This window comes from Rhopilema esculentum, chromosome 6 (assembly GCF_057945365.1).
Source record: "Rhopilema esculentum isolate cy_ngs chromosome 6, ASM5794536v1, whole genome shotgun sequence".
NCBI classification, from domain to species: Eukaryota; Metazoa; Cnidaria; class Scyphozoa; order Rhizostomeae; family Rhizostomatidae; genus Rhopilema; species Rhopilema esculentum.
Genome location: NC_142820.1, coordinates 3,928,729 through 3,943,199, shown reverse-complemented (window position 1 = coordinate 3,943,199; position 14,471 = coordinate 3,928,729). Strand labels below are relative to the sequence as shown.

Here is a 14,471-nt window from a genome sequence, read left to right as displayed (position 1 = left end):
TTTCTATTATGCAGTTTTGCAAAGGCCATGATCTTCTAAAATGAAAATAATTCATTCCAGTTGCTAGAAATACACTGTGAGCAAATAAAAAACAGTGACATCATATTCCCGTCACCTCATGTTCTCTATCCGATTCGTCATCGCTTGACGTAATAAAATCATTCGTCCAGTTCCTGCAACAATTACAAATATTTACTTTACTAGATAACGAATCCATTTTAGTGAACTTTTTTTTATATATATCCATTAAAAAGTTACAATACATAAATACAAGCTACGCTACTTACAAATTTACTTTACAATACTACTCGGACGATACCCCGAGGAGCAAAAAACTATGACTTCCCCCGGGCCATAGACACATAGTTAAAATAAACTATTATAGTCTGTCTCAAATAACATGCCACGAGAATGTCTGCGATCAATTCAAATTTAAGAAGGGAGGTTTGAGCGAGTGAAATTTTGAACGAATTGAGGAGAATTTCGAACTTGCAGTTTGATTCACTTTCTCACTCCAAACTAAAATGGATCATTCAATCATTCTTTAATCCAACAGAAATTGGTTGTCATGCAAAGGCAATACTGAGTTGGTAAAAGAACATCACACAAGGCAATAGTTTTGCCTAAACGTTCACAGTACATGGCAACATGACTCGTAATTGAGAAGAACACGCAAAAATTGGCAAAGAATTATAAAAAAAAATAAATTTTGTGAAAAACAATAAAAAATGAATATATTTTGTGAAAAAAAAAAGAACGATTTTAATCCAGAAACACAAGCGTGTTCTACCTCAGACAAAAAGTATTTTGCTCATATAATACCTATACTGTTTAATGTATGTAGTGATTATAGTTTAATAGTTTGTTTTTCTTTTTGTCGTGAAGAAATTTTTCTCGAATCAACTGAAATACTTGACTGAAAATTAACAGACAATAGTACAGAAATCTGCATCTCGATTGCTGCCAAAATTTCTAGAGCCTAAAGAACAATGCTACAGTTAAAAGTATGAAGCATTTTTTCCATGTTATGATCGATATTACATTCACTACAATAGAACAATTAAAAAGGATAAAAGGCAGATTTGTTTGACTCTAACAGAATAAAATGATGAAGAAAATACGGTTAAAAATACAAAGGACTCACTCGTCACTTTTTGCTGCATTGCTCTGTTTATCTAAAATCATCATAAAATACAAGCGATTATTCTTGCGTTAAATAAAGGAAATTACCTAAGTAATACTACAAGCAGAATCGAACATCTGCTTTCACATGTAATCTCGTTATTAAAGCTTTCAATCACTTTCAAAAAGACGTGAGAAGAACGTCGAGAATTGAAATGCGTAATTACGGTTTCAAATATTTCTGAAATCCAGCCGCGTGCCAGGATGTTATTGCATATGAACATAGAATATGACAAAAGGTGCGTTTCTAAACACAAAGTTAAGAATGTAAACAATCCATCCTTTCGTCAGCATGCAAAGAAATTAACCAGAAAACTGCTATTAATATTTATATTACATATAAGCAATCAGTATTTCAGAGTTTGTCTAACCACTGTTAATGCCTTGAAAAAAATCCATGTCTCTGTTTTGAGGTAACGTCACAAAACAGACACAGTTAATAAAAGATTACACGTTAAAGCCAATGTTGCTGCTTGTTGGTTTATTAAATATAATTTTAACTTTTAGAGAACACTGAGAGGAATTACTTCAATAACGGAAAGAGATACAAGTTGTGTCAAATGATGAGGGTCAACATGGCAAAAGAAAAGAGAAGTCAAAAGAAATAGCAACAAAATTATTCGAAAGGAAATAGTGGGCCTAAATAAATGGTTAAGGGTTTAAACAGATGTACTGAACTGCGAGTAATACGTATGGGTGGAAATGGGATGCAAAAAGGACAAGCAGAGATAAGAAAATGATACTAAAAAGATAGTAATAAGGATCAAAACCAATGTTTTGAAGGGAGGAAATAATTTGTGGTGGGGATGCAAAGAAAACAGAAAAAAGACAGTGGAGGCAAAGCAGCGTAACAGACGGAGGAGCAGCATAACAGACAGAGGAGCAGCGTAAGGAGGAGCAGCAGCAGACGGAGGAGCACACTTGGTTTCTGCCACAGTTTTGTCGGTTGCGCAAGAGCCTTAAATCGTGTTTCGGGACAATGAAATGAATTTAGAAATGTGAAATTCTTAGAAAAGCGGTCCTAAGATGATGAAAAACTTACCTGATTGAAGCATGTGATTTGAATTTTCCTACAAAGAAAAAATGAAATAAGGGCCTCTACGCATGCAATAAAATTGAATGAGGAAAAAGTTAAAATTCACAGTAACAATGTGCCTCTACGGAGTAACTACGTTTTTGCGATATAGCAAAGGCATTTCTCTAACATTGACAAGCATTCTTTGACATTCTTTAGGTAATCCAATTTCTGAGCCTATCAGATGAAAAACACTTACTCACTCGCAGAAAACCGCGAAGGACTCGCGTCTGGATCAAACCACAAAACTACCGTTCAGCATCAACTGAAATTGGTTATTTTGCGAAACTCACAAAGATTATTAACATAACTAATTTGACTGCTTGTGCAAATGCATTGTATTCGAAATATTGGTAAGGTTTTATGAACTCAAAGATAAAGGATAAGCCTTTGATTCGCTATTATTATGAGCATGTGGCTTGCGAGAATTTGATCAGCTTGACATGAACAGAAGGGTTAACTTGGCAGCATTTGACTTGATTGAACCGGCTGGGTGACGTTAAAGCAAATGACAGTCACTTGAAGCACAAATTTTACAGAAAGATTTAAATCAACGAATCATCAATATGTGAGACAAGGCGCAAAAAGTGCATCAAATATTTAAAGTTAAACTTCATGACTATCCTTTCTTGCTCCTGTGAACTACCCACATACAAAGAGAATTAACATACTAATCAGATAAGTCTAACAATTTATGCATAGTTTTGTCAATACGCTCTCTAGAGTAACTTAGAGAAAGGGTACTTGTCTCAGTAAAAAGCCGTAACTATAGTTTTATCGGCGACTCTCGCAAATGTGAAAAGAGGGTGAATGGGGGCTTGCAGCACTTCTTCAATGTATGACCTAGGGTATCTTAAAACGCAGTAACAGAATTGCTAATGGCCTTTTAGACTTTCATATCTAGCTGTCTAGTTTCTTGTATGCAAGAAAATCTTTTAAAATAAGGGTGGCTAATTTCGTTCATGTTCATTTGAAACTTTTTTATCCAATGAAAAAGAAAAATTTATTTCAAGGATCATGCTGCAGAGTAAACAAGGATACCCAAAGAAATAAATTTAAATGAACAAGTATGAAACACCTTGTATATTTAAACTTTGATTTAATTCATTTAAATTTTGCATGATTGGTAACAAACGAGACGGAAATCAAGCTGCCTAGTTTTTTAAGAAGGAGAAAAAATTATCCACGTTGGCCAGCTGCATTTTCTGTTTCTTTTAAGCGAGGACTCACTGCATACCATGATATTGTGAATGAATCTGGTCAAGAAGAACCGACCATGAGAGCAAAACTCATTCACTCGCATCCAACATATAGTTGCCTACGCATAACCTGCCCACGTGTAGGTTACAAAATCAGCTCAAGTAGAATAAACTCTATCGACAGGCAAGAATTAAACACCATATAAAGACTGTAAATACTTTAGAGAAGATCAGGTCAATTGAAAGCATCAAGAGCAAAGTCAAATGGTTTTCCCACGAAGATTCAAAGAAAAGTAATTTCTCATAGCAGACGCTGAAAATTCTTGTTTCCACGAAGGTTAATTTTTAAGTGCACAAGATCACCTCGGGAACATATCAAATTATTTGCCTGAAACAAATAGAAGTATCTACACTCACCTTTGACGGGGGTGGTTGTGGGAATGGAAAACGAGTGTCTTGGGACTTTACAGGTGTCTGAATGTCTGTGAGTGGAGGCAGGATCTCTGTCATTTCCTGGAGAGAGAAAAACCAATAATTTTCTCATATCTCCTTTGCACATATCTAAACCTATATCAACCACCGTCCCTCATGATGCGCGAAAACGATTCAAATACTTAGGCCCAGAGAAGGGCCAGAAGACCGTCTCCTACTACAATTAACCTTTTACGTCAATTACACTTAGAGTTATTATGACATTGATAAAATTTCAAAGGGTAATTGAGTTCAAAGCCCATTTGTAATTTTTTATTTCTGGTCGCATTTACAAAACATAGAAATCCAGACCCAATCTCTTGGTACAAAAAAACCATCCCTTCTAGATATATGGGGGCCTGGAATTTATTAAAAAAAAATTCTTACAAAGGCTCTATTAATAGACTGTTTAAGTCCTCGTCAACAACATATAGACTGATGCTTGATTAGGATAGGAAACAAAAGAGAGAGATGTTGAGAGGGGGAGGGGTGTTTGGTTGTGACGGTGCCAAACCCATTTCAGTTGCCTTTAGACAAAGGCTTGGAAAAAAACACAAATCAGTCTCGAAAAGAACTCGTAAATAGCATTGAAACACTATCACTGAAACATTGGGCTTTTAATTACCCCCTCACGACCGCACCTTGTGCGAAAAATGAGATTAACTGCGATGGCTTAAAAGTTAGTTGTGATGGGCATTAACGCTGGTTTTGTCGCGATCCAATTATTCAAGTAATAATATTAAGTATAAAGGAACAACATGGCTTTGTATCAACCAAGTTATGGTAGCCTTGTCTTGGAATACGAGGCGGAGCTATCAGTGGAATGGGTCACTGTCTACGTCATGAGAAGGCTGCGAGTGAAAAAAGTGGAATCCTTAGCCAACGAACTTTGGAAGGAGCAACAAAATTTGTTGTTATAACGAAAGTTTATTAACAGTGATATTCAAAACCCGCCAAGTATTGAAGGGGGTCCGACGTTTAGTTTGTTATATCGAGAAGTTCGTGAAAACGGTGTTCGTTAAATCGGGATCAAAATAATAGCCATTTTTTCCCCGAAAATTTGTGTTCGGCTTTAAGAGTATAAACAGCAACCTCTATTAATGTTCTCCCTTGTAGCTGCCGTCAAAATTGATGCTGAACACAGGATCACAAGGGCACGCAGAAAACCATTGCCGAAATTGGCCAGGTTTATCAGGGCCCTTAGAAACTAGAAAGACGAAGTTTGAATTTTTAATCTTCGGTAAGCAGGTTTCATCAAATCCTGATCCAGCACTGTTTGACACGTGTTTTGAAATACCACAAAATCACCTAGCATCTATGGTTGAATGCATTCAAAAAAGCTGTTGGCTTCTTAAACCCACGGTGTTTTCCTTAAAATAGTTAAAAAGTTTTCCTAGTCCTAAGACTTGTGCTGTGATTCCAAGGAGCTGCATGACTGGCATAATCAAGATGCCTTTAAAACGGCAGCAAGTGCTACAAACACCAGTCAAAAGTAAATTTTCTGCCATTTTCCAGGCTCCTTTCCAAGAATTTGTCCATTCCAAGAAAACCTTGGATGTGGAAACAATTCTTACGACAGCTTCTTGTAAATTATCTTCAAAATGGCTTTGAAAAAGCAAACATTTGAGTATACTGAAGCTTTTCGTCTGACACTCTTCAGTATACTCGAGTATAAAATGTCAGAACTCTGAAGAGTGTCGAGCGAAAGGCTTTAGTTTACTCAAATGTTTGTTTTTTCAAATCCTTTTTAAAGTTTTGTACCACCAAAAGATTGTTTATAAATTATCTTCGTTACAGCAAGCTGTCGCATTTTCGACTGAACTTCTGTAATTTCTAGATTCTGAAATTTAAAAAATAAAATCCACCAAAAGTTTAAAAACATTTTTTAAACTATATTCAACCTTCAGCAATATTTTGCAAATTATAGGCATAAATTCACATGAAGAAGAATATTTTTCTATTTTTCATGGGCCTCTAAACCCAGAATTTTTCCCATAAGTAAGTATCAAAACTGTAAGTATCAAATCAACCACACGCGAGAAAATTCTTTTAGGGAATGGAAAGAACGAAAACGTTGGAGGCCCCCTAAAATATAGGACGGTTCAGATACATTGAAAGCGTAGGACAGGGTGCAATTGTAGTACTGAATATTAAAATATATTTTTTAACTATAAAAATTGTGGGAAAACTCATATAAGAGGATTTATAACAACCTGGCAACCTATCTAAAGCTTAAATTTAAGCAATTTGAGCTTCAAAACGTTGGTACAAAAACTACCCTACTCTTTGAAAACATGTGGGCTTCGCTGCATTGTGTAGAATATTGATTGCAGCCAATCAGGTAGAAGAAGATCAGTGTTTCAGCTGGCAAAATATGAATATTTTCCAAAAAGACCTATCAGACATAATAGTTTAAGAGACTGTTCCCCCTACTAATTTTTGAAAGTAATATTCAATGTTGAAGTGTTGTAGTAACATTTCTCCCTCCAAAGCAACAAATGTGTTTTGAGCCCATGTCTTTTACAGTCAATTCTAAAATTTTATTGCAAATCAAAGTTATAACAGCATTTTTAATTTCCAAGATTCCAAGAAGTGCAAGGTTTCTGAGAAAAACATTGCGCTTGTAATCAAAATCCCGCCTTTTCTGGAGGAAAAAGTTAATTGCAAAGTATGGTTACAGGCGCTTAATCGAATGCCAAATGGATAAGGGGTTGCTGTAAAACCGGTTATATGTATGTTGCCTCTGTCTATGACAATTTATATGTCCCGAACCCTGGCGAGTTTACGGAACAAAAAAGGAGTCAGAGCGAGCAAAGGTCGCTGACACTATGACGTCAAATTACTGTTCGTTCCTTACGATCAACTAAACTGCGAAGGCTTTGAGAGAAAAAGTTTTTCCCTATGTCATGAAAACTTTACAAGAAATTGGTGGTTTCTGAATATTCGGAATTTTGCAGCAGGCTTAAAATCTCAATAAAACTTCTCCCCTGACGATCGTGTCCGTCCACATTCACAAAAAGGTCTCGCTTGCCAGACAGTTTGAGATCGAATTCAAGCCTATTATCCCAAAACCACACAAAAGAATAACCGAAAATTTTATCGAAAACAGTCGCGTTGAGGAAAATGGAATAATGGTTTACACTACACAGAAAACTGTTTGGAAAAATCTGGAGTCTAATAATGAAACCGGAGGAAGTAAAATGCATGCGAACAAATATAAAAGGCAGGGTTATAACGAGGAGAAGTCCCCACACCGCCCCCCCCCCATTTACCACCTACCATCTTAAAAATCAGTTACTTCGATAGACGCAAATCCACGCAAAAATATCAACCAATAAGAAGATCAATAAGGAGAAAAAAGTTTTGCAAGAAGAATTAATAATGAATAATTGATGTGACAACGATTCGTAAAACAGACAGCAATAATCCTATTGAATACAAAGCAAACTTTATTAAACTTTACTACAATAGGAAATGGAGAAGGAAAGTCAAACTCACCTTGAGTATGCTTTCTATTTTGCTTGGATGTGTCCTCTGAGTCTGAGGGATGAAAATTGTCATTATTTTGTTGCGATGAGACAGCAGAACAAAGATTTCTTCAGATTAAAATACAATTGGCCGTAGATGGAGGGTTTTTACATGGAAAACCACTCGCTTCCAGTAGGCAAATCAAAACACGGCAAGAAAGAGACGCATTCCCAGCTCGACTTTACACTGTTCAACAAGGCCTTTTGTACAAAACTGTTTTCTCTTTATGCTCATCAACGATTCTGTAACGAAGGAATCGTCACAACAAGATTCCGTCTGAGATAAGTAGACGAATTTAATATCCAGCCTTCCACTGGAGTATGCTAGCTTCGGTCTGAAATCGCACGGAATTTGCATAAGAATTATAATCCCAACTTAAAACAATAACATCCCAACAAGTTGTCCGCGAAAGAGGTGAACTCTTATCGAGGTCGGAACATGCGTTGCAGCACCATCGGTCCATGGCTGTCTAGCCATACAACTAAATATTTAAAATTAATACAACTATTTGGACTTATAGCTTGATATTTAATATGCAAGGGCCGGGAAGCCAATTTTTCCATGTCTTTCTTGGTCTGGAAAATATCATTCAAATGACGAGAAATAGGCCCAGTACAATAGAAAATGAGACAATTGTTATTCACTCAATTCCTTGTACTTTTGAATAAAATTATATAAATTACACAAATACGTTTGCCAGTCATCCGCAATTCTAGCGCAAAAACAGTTCAAGTGAATATTTCGGCGATCAAAGAGCTTGCAGAATTTGTTTTATTAAATCAAAACTCTGGGAATATTAATGAAAAATAACGAAAAATTCCTTCAATACCACTGTCACAAAATTTGTAGAGATGCTAACAGATGAAAAGAAGTTAAATAAAAACCCACAACTATAACGTTAAAGGTGGTATTCCCCTTTTTGATGACAGATGTGTATGGTAGCACAGAAAATGCCACTATTATGTAAGTGAACCCAATGTTTATAAACCCAACAGCCTTTCTAATTCGCTATACACATACCTTGTTTGGAAAAACATGCATTTTATCAGTAGGTGCTTTGTTCCCCTGTAGGGAAAACTCTTGAAAGCGCGCTTAAAATAGTTATGTCGTCAAATGCAGTCTATCCATATCGATACAAACATTGCTTATTGTTGATGCTAGTTGAAACAAATCTTCATTGTAATATCTCCACAACGCTAGCAATGTGGAAATTATAAACGGGCCAACAGTAAGACACTAGATTATTGTTAGGGAAAACCAAATTTTTGTCAGATAAACGACAACTAAATGTTCGGATATTTGACGAAGAGATCAACCTTGATTAGAAGCAAGGTGAACCGTTTTTAAGGAGACGAAACACAGTAAAGAAATGATCCCTGGTGTTCATATCGTAAAAATATTCGGGACAACAAATTTACAAAGCTCAAACACAAAGAAATAATCTCGGGGTAACTTTGGCTGGATTCATCTAGTTTTACCAGTCGCCCCAAACTTTGCCTAGGCTTATAAATCTAACAACAAAATTATTCTCTCACCTCAATCAACGGTCTAATAAGTTGTAATTAGCACAAATAATGCTCAGGAACAACCTTCTACACAAAAAGCTGCTAAAATACGAATGCATGGCGTTCGCTAGAAGATGGAAGGTCGTTCCGACAAACTGTTTTGGTACACCTCAGACAGCTTGGGTGGCGGTGGACTCGCATCCATGTTGGCTCTTTCACGCCTCTTCGAGATTTTAACCAACAACACCACTAACCAACGAACAGCCTTCCAACCAATTTTTACATAAACGAACACCCTGTACAAGCTTACAGTTCTAGAAACTGGGCTCAAATTTTCCAACAAGTATGAGAAATGTTTAACATATAAATTCGTATGGTAAATCAATATGAGAAGAATTTTAATGAAAGATCAGGCAGGTTTCCAAAAAATTAAAATAACATCGAAACATAGTAAAATTTCTCCACAAATAAGGAAAGATTTTTATCAACTTTCTATGAATATCAGCTAGTTCACTTTTCTAATCGCCGTCACACTTAGGCCAATAATCTCCATCAATCAATCAATCGAATAAAGGATCACCACTCGATACAACACGAAGGTACGATGTAGCTTCCTGGGCCTCTTTTAGTAACGAAAAATTGAGTACCTCACAAATATGCCGCTTCAAGACAGTACCAAAGTAGCCCACAATGGGTAGCAAAATTGTTAACATGATATCTTCGACAGTTGCAGCAGAATGCTGAACGCAAACGGGCTCATATATAAATCTTCAATTGTGCATGAATCGTCCATTATCCATAAATTCCAAACTGAGGCAGGAAGGACATGGCAAGGAACGGAAAGGGAAAATAGAGTACACTCTTTTTATATAAGAACAATTTTATAACAACACGAGCCTCAAAATTGGTCAAAAGTTAAGAAGAAAATCATAAAACAAGGAAAAACAGAGAATTTTGGCAGGAAAGACATTTGGGGCATTTGTACATAGCAATTTGAAAACACACCCGTAACTTGCTTTCTAACAACTTGCGGGGCCCGGGGTTTTGGTTATGCGGTTGAACGGCGTATGATGAAAGAATTGCGAAATAACGCGCGGAGAAAGAAGGGCAGTGTAAGGATAAGGATAGATAAGGGTATGGAAATAATTTTAGGCCCAAAAAAGAAAGTATACCAAAAGCAAGCATAACATAGACTTTTCATGCAGTTTCCCTCCCTAACCGAACCCTTCAGAGATTAATAACAAAAATTCAACCTAAATGAATAGCAAACAAGTCGAACGAGTTGTTTTGAGTCTACCCTTTCTTTACACAGCTGAGATTTTTAATCGAAGAAATAACTACTTGGCAAACAAAGCTGATTAGAGCAAATGGCAAAGTGAAATCACTGCGCCGAATTTCAGCAATATGAAGTGTCTTCGGTACCGTTAATCACAATCTCCCTAACAACTTCATTGCTAAACCCGCGCTTACACTTTAGCTGTTTCATTAAATTACACATCATTATGTTCTAAATAGAATTTAACTCTTTGTGATTTCTAACTACCATAAAAATGCATTTTGTCGTAAATATAAGACCCTTTGTTCAAAGGTTTGCACGTTGCTTCTTTAATTTCCATCACAATTACATACAGTAACTATTCTTGGTTGCCTCCCTTGTTGATGTAGCCAATTTGAAAACATTGCGTGCAGAGCCCCCCTTTGTTATTTTGATAGCACTCCACCACTGCTCTCAACGCTATTCGTTGCAGTTTAAAGGAGTCGCCCTTACTTGAAAAATCAAAATTCAAGTTCTAAAAATGATAGCGCCAGTGTCAAGTAAATCTAGAATTAGGGACGGTTTTTGAAGAATTAAAATGATCAAAAGCGGCGAATCTGAGGAAAGCTTTTCTTGGATTTTAACATGATTTATTGCATTAAACTGGTCTTTACAATTAGAAGTCCTTGATGAACCAGATCTCCAAAACAGCCAAAGATAGTAGATAGTCGGCAGAAGAATACAAAGCATCTTGAAGGCAAAGAACGAAGACTTGTTACATCGACTGTCTTGACAGTGATGACTTCACAAAACAGAACCCTGAATTCTTTGTGGATTCATTGCCTTATCACTGAAACCAGCCGTAGTTTTTCAAAGAAAGATGAGGACATCAATACATGAGCCTAGAAGAAGACTGACAAACACTTGACTCTCGCGAATTTCTTCAAAAAAATGCTCTTTCCAAAAGAGTTCTAGAGATAACTCTCACACGAGAGGACCGTGATGAAAGAAAAGTAAAAAATTTGTCGAAAATTAGTGTCTCTGCGAAAAATCGATACAAGTTTTGCCTACTGTACCTTGGTCATTCTAGAAATATTGTTCATGTGATGGCCAATACAGACGAGTACTGCATTACAACGACTTTTGTTTCTTTGACATCATATAAAGAACACGATCTGATCTGGTTTTAGGAAACAATATAAATCCATAGCAGAGAAGTAAGGTGACATTGATGATTCAAAATGATTGATTTTGGCCAATTGGGAAAGATTTGGCTCAACGTAACCCTTCCGGCTTCAGGTGCAATTGGTACGCAAGAGACAGTTTACTTCAGATATATCCGGATCTGCCTCGTATCACAACGACAGCACAGGGCTGGTGGTGGTGTGGAGATTTAGTAGCTGGGAAATAAAAACGACTTACAGATCTGATGACAATGGACGAAAGCATCATTTTACCATTCGTCGACAAAGCTTGATTTTAAAAGGCTCTAGGAAAGTCCCCAGCGACACAGTCAAATTTCAAGAAATATTCTTCTGGCAAACCACTTTAAAGGGTAAGGATAGTGTTTAACAAATAATGGCGGGGTGCCAACATCATAACTTGCCCCTCTCAATATCAATTCGTCAAATGACCAGCCTTACACCTCCCATCGAAAACAAGAACTGACATGGCTTTTCTAGAAAATAAACTTCTAAGAAGAAAAAGTTATTTTCTTCAATCTGTCAAGCAGAAACAACAATAAGAGAAGCAAGCCGATGCCTGCAAATACCTCGTGTTGTCACAAGACATCAACTAACGGCTGGTTTATGGAGGGAACTTGGGACAGCTGTCCCTCCCTAGATCGCCTATATATGACTTCCAGGTATCAATTTTCTAGTCTGTTCCGTATTCGCCTCCACAGGCGGCGCCAGCCAATAGACAAATGAAACAATTTTAGGCCATGCTCTATCTTCTGTCAGAAAACGACCTTGTACCAAAAGGGAACGCTCTTCTTACTAATAAGAAACGCCCATGACCAACTTTTAGTAATGTAAAAGCCGTTTCAAAATCACGGAGTCACATTACAAAGAACACTTTGCCAATATATTGCCTCAACCCCAAAAATTCCTCATCGAATTCAGACGAACACAAAGTCAATTCTGTGTCAATTAAGGTGAGTACCATACACGATCCGTACATAGAAGAAGCGTGCACTGGGCCTCCGACGAAGGGGCAAGCGCTCCAACCATTTGGCCACTTCAGCTCTTAAATAGAACACAATAAGCGAAATCAGGCACGGGTAGCCAATCACAAAATGGATCCGTTACACACAGATCACAACCAAGAATGCTACAACCGATCAATTATGCTGTTTCTAGCGCGACACTGACCTGTCGTTGCAAATCACATGCATTCACTGGATTATAAAAGATTGTTTTGAGAACGGAAAATGTCTTTCTAACAAACTATCTAACAAAAAGACAGCTACAATATAGGATTAGTCGTTTAAGCGTATTGATAGGATATCTTTAGAAATCATTTACAGGATAAATTATAAACAATTAAAAAGGACCCCCTGCCAATACAAGGGACGTAACAGATATAATTCATTGCAAAGTACCTTTAATAAATAATAAAGGTCATCATTTTTCTTGAAAAATCTGGCTGTTTGCAAAATTTCATCGTGCAAGTGTATTTTTTCAATAATTACGAAACTTCCATTGTCACGGAATAGTAAGCAAATGAATCTTTTCCATAGTAATATCAAGTTAGGAAAAATACTGAACTCTTGCAAGATAATATAAAATTTCACCTGAGACAGGATTCAGAGAGGCTTGCAATCAAAAAGAGGCTTGCAAGTAGAAAGAGCCTTTCAGTCGATAGAGGACATGTATGTTGCTACGGAGCAACCAAAACAGCAAAGAGGCTGTTGAATAAGAAGAACGACGGCCTCGCTGCTTCTCATTCTTGTGTTGCGTATAGGACATACGACTTGAATAGGCTGGAAAGCTTTGTGGATAAAAGAAGGAGTTACTTAAAATAACTTTAAGTTTGTCGGTTGTATGAGGACAATTCTGAATGCATATCTATTGCTCACTAAGACCTGTTGAAGCACGCATTGCAAAACAAACGCGAATCAAAAAGACGGTAGCTTTGCCTCCGAGAATCCCTCTGTACTTATTTCTCCGATAGCGGCCGTCAAAATGCGCTGACCTCGATGTGCCTAAGTCGTTTTCATTGCTTTGTATTAAAATGTTTCCAAAAGGCTAAATGATTAGCGGCACACGATTTCAAAATAATACTGCAGAACAGACGACGTGTTATGATATTAAAATACACCAACGAAATAATCTCGCTTTCCACACAAAGTTATACCTCAAGTTTCGGTTGTGTTTGAAAACAATGCCCGTCCATGACCGAACACGTTAAAAAGGAGCTTAAGCGCGCGCTGCAACTTGTAGAAATTGCACACCTCAATAAAAACAACTGCGTAAACAGAAGCCTTCGAGATACATCGGGGCATATACTCGACCTAAATGCTTACTGCCATTACAAATCGGGAAAATTTTGGAAATCTCTGTCTGAAGTATCAACTGACTTTGCCTAGAAGCAGTCGCAGTAACTGTCCATGCTCCGCGGTAAATCACAACCACGAAGAATATACAAGCATAAACTGCAGTTGCTTAATGGAAGATGATATTTCTACTGACAGAGTCCTTGCCTGGCAAAACTCGTCATCGGAGCCCTTCCTTCTACAACACTGCAAATCTCCCAACACAACTGGTTATTGTACTAGGCTGAAAAATTTCCGTTTCAAAATAACACTTTCATTCATAAGCTAGTTCTAGGAAAAAGAGCTCTTCGTCGTTCTCGCGACGCTCTTAGGCTGAGTTCAATCAGTGTTTAAATATGTATCCTGGGGAGGATCTAAGCCCAAGACGTGTCTTTTTTAGGTGCTTAAATTTTAAAGCTTAAGCCCGAGAAGCTGCGTTTGTAAGATTTGCGTAGTTATAACATTTGATTGAGACTTCATGTAATATACATGAAATATACATGAATAAAGAATGGATAAGGAAGTTTGCTCCAAAGCATATTGTTTCTATACTTGTGTGACTACAAAACCTACAGGGAATCTTTTTCAGATTCGCTTTAGAATCGGTAACAGATTCCTCCACTTCTTAAAAATGTTGGAAAATTGGCTTTTTACGGAACTCTCTAAATATCTTATATATCGTAATTCTAGCATTGTGACAGCTACTTGTAGAAACAACAGT

At 37.0% G+C, this 14,471-nt stretch overlaps 1 protein-coding gene across 1 annotated transcript in view; it reads right to left on the bottom strand.

Moving 5' to 3' along the window:
• The window catches only part of LOC135685981 (uncharacterized), a 42,912-nt gene that overhangs the window by 11,365 nt on the left and 17,076 nt on the right, over positions 1–14,471 (bottom strand). Inside the window, exons 7-11 of the mRNA XM_065202106.2 lie at positions 7,426–7,467; positions 3,874–3,969; positions 2,225–2,252; positions 1,145–1,175; positions 116–173 (exon numbers count right to left, since the gene is read on the bottom strand). Coding sequence (XP_065058178.2) covers positions 116–173; positions 1,145–1,175; positions 2,225–2,252; positions 3,874–3,969; positions 7,426–7,467 — 255 coding nt within the window. The remainder of the gene's footprint in view (positions 1–115; positions 174–1,144; positions 1,176–2,224; positions 2,253–3,873; positions 3,970–7,425; positions 7,468–14,471) is intronic.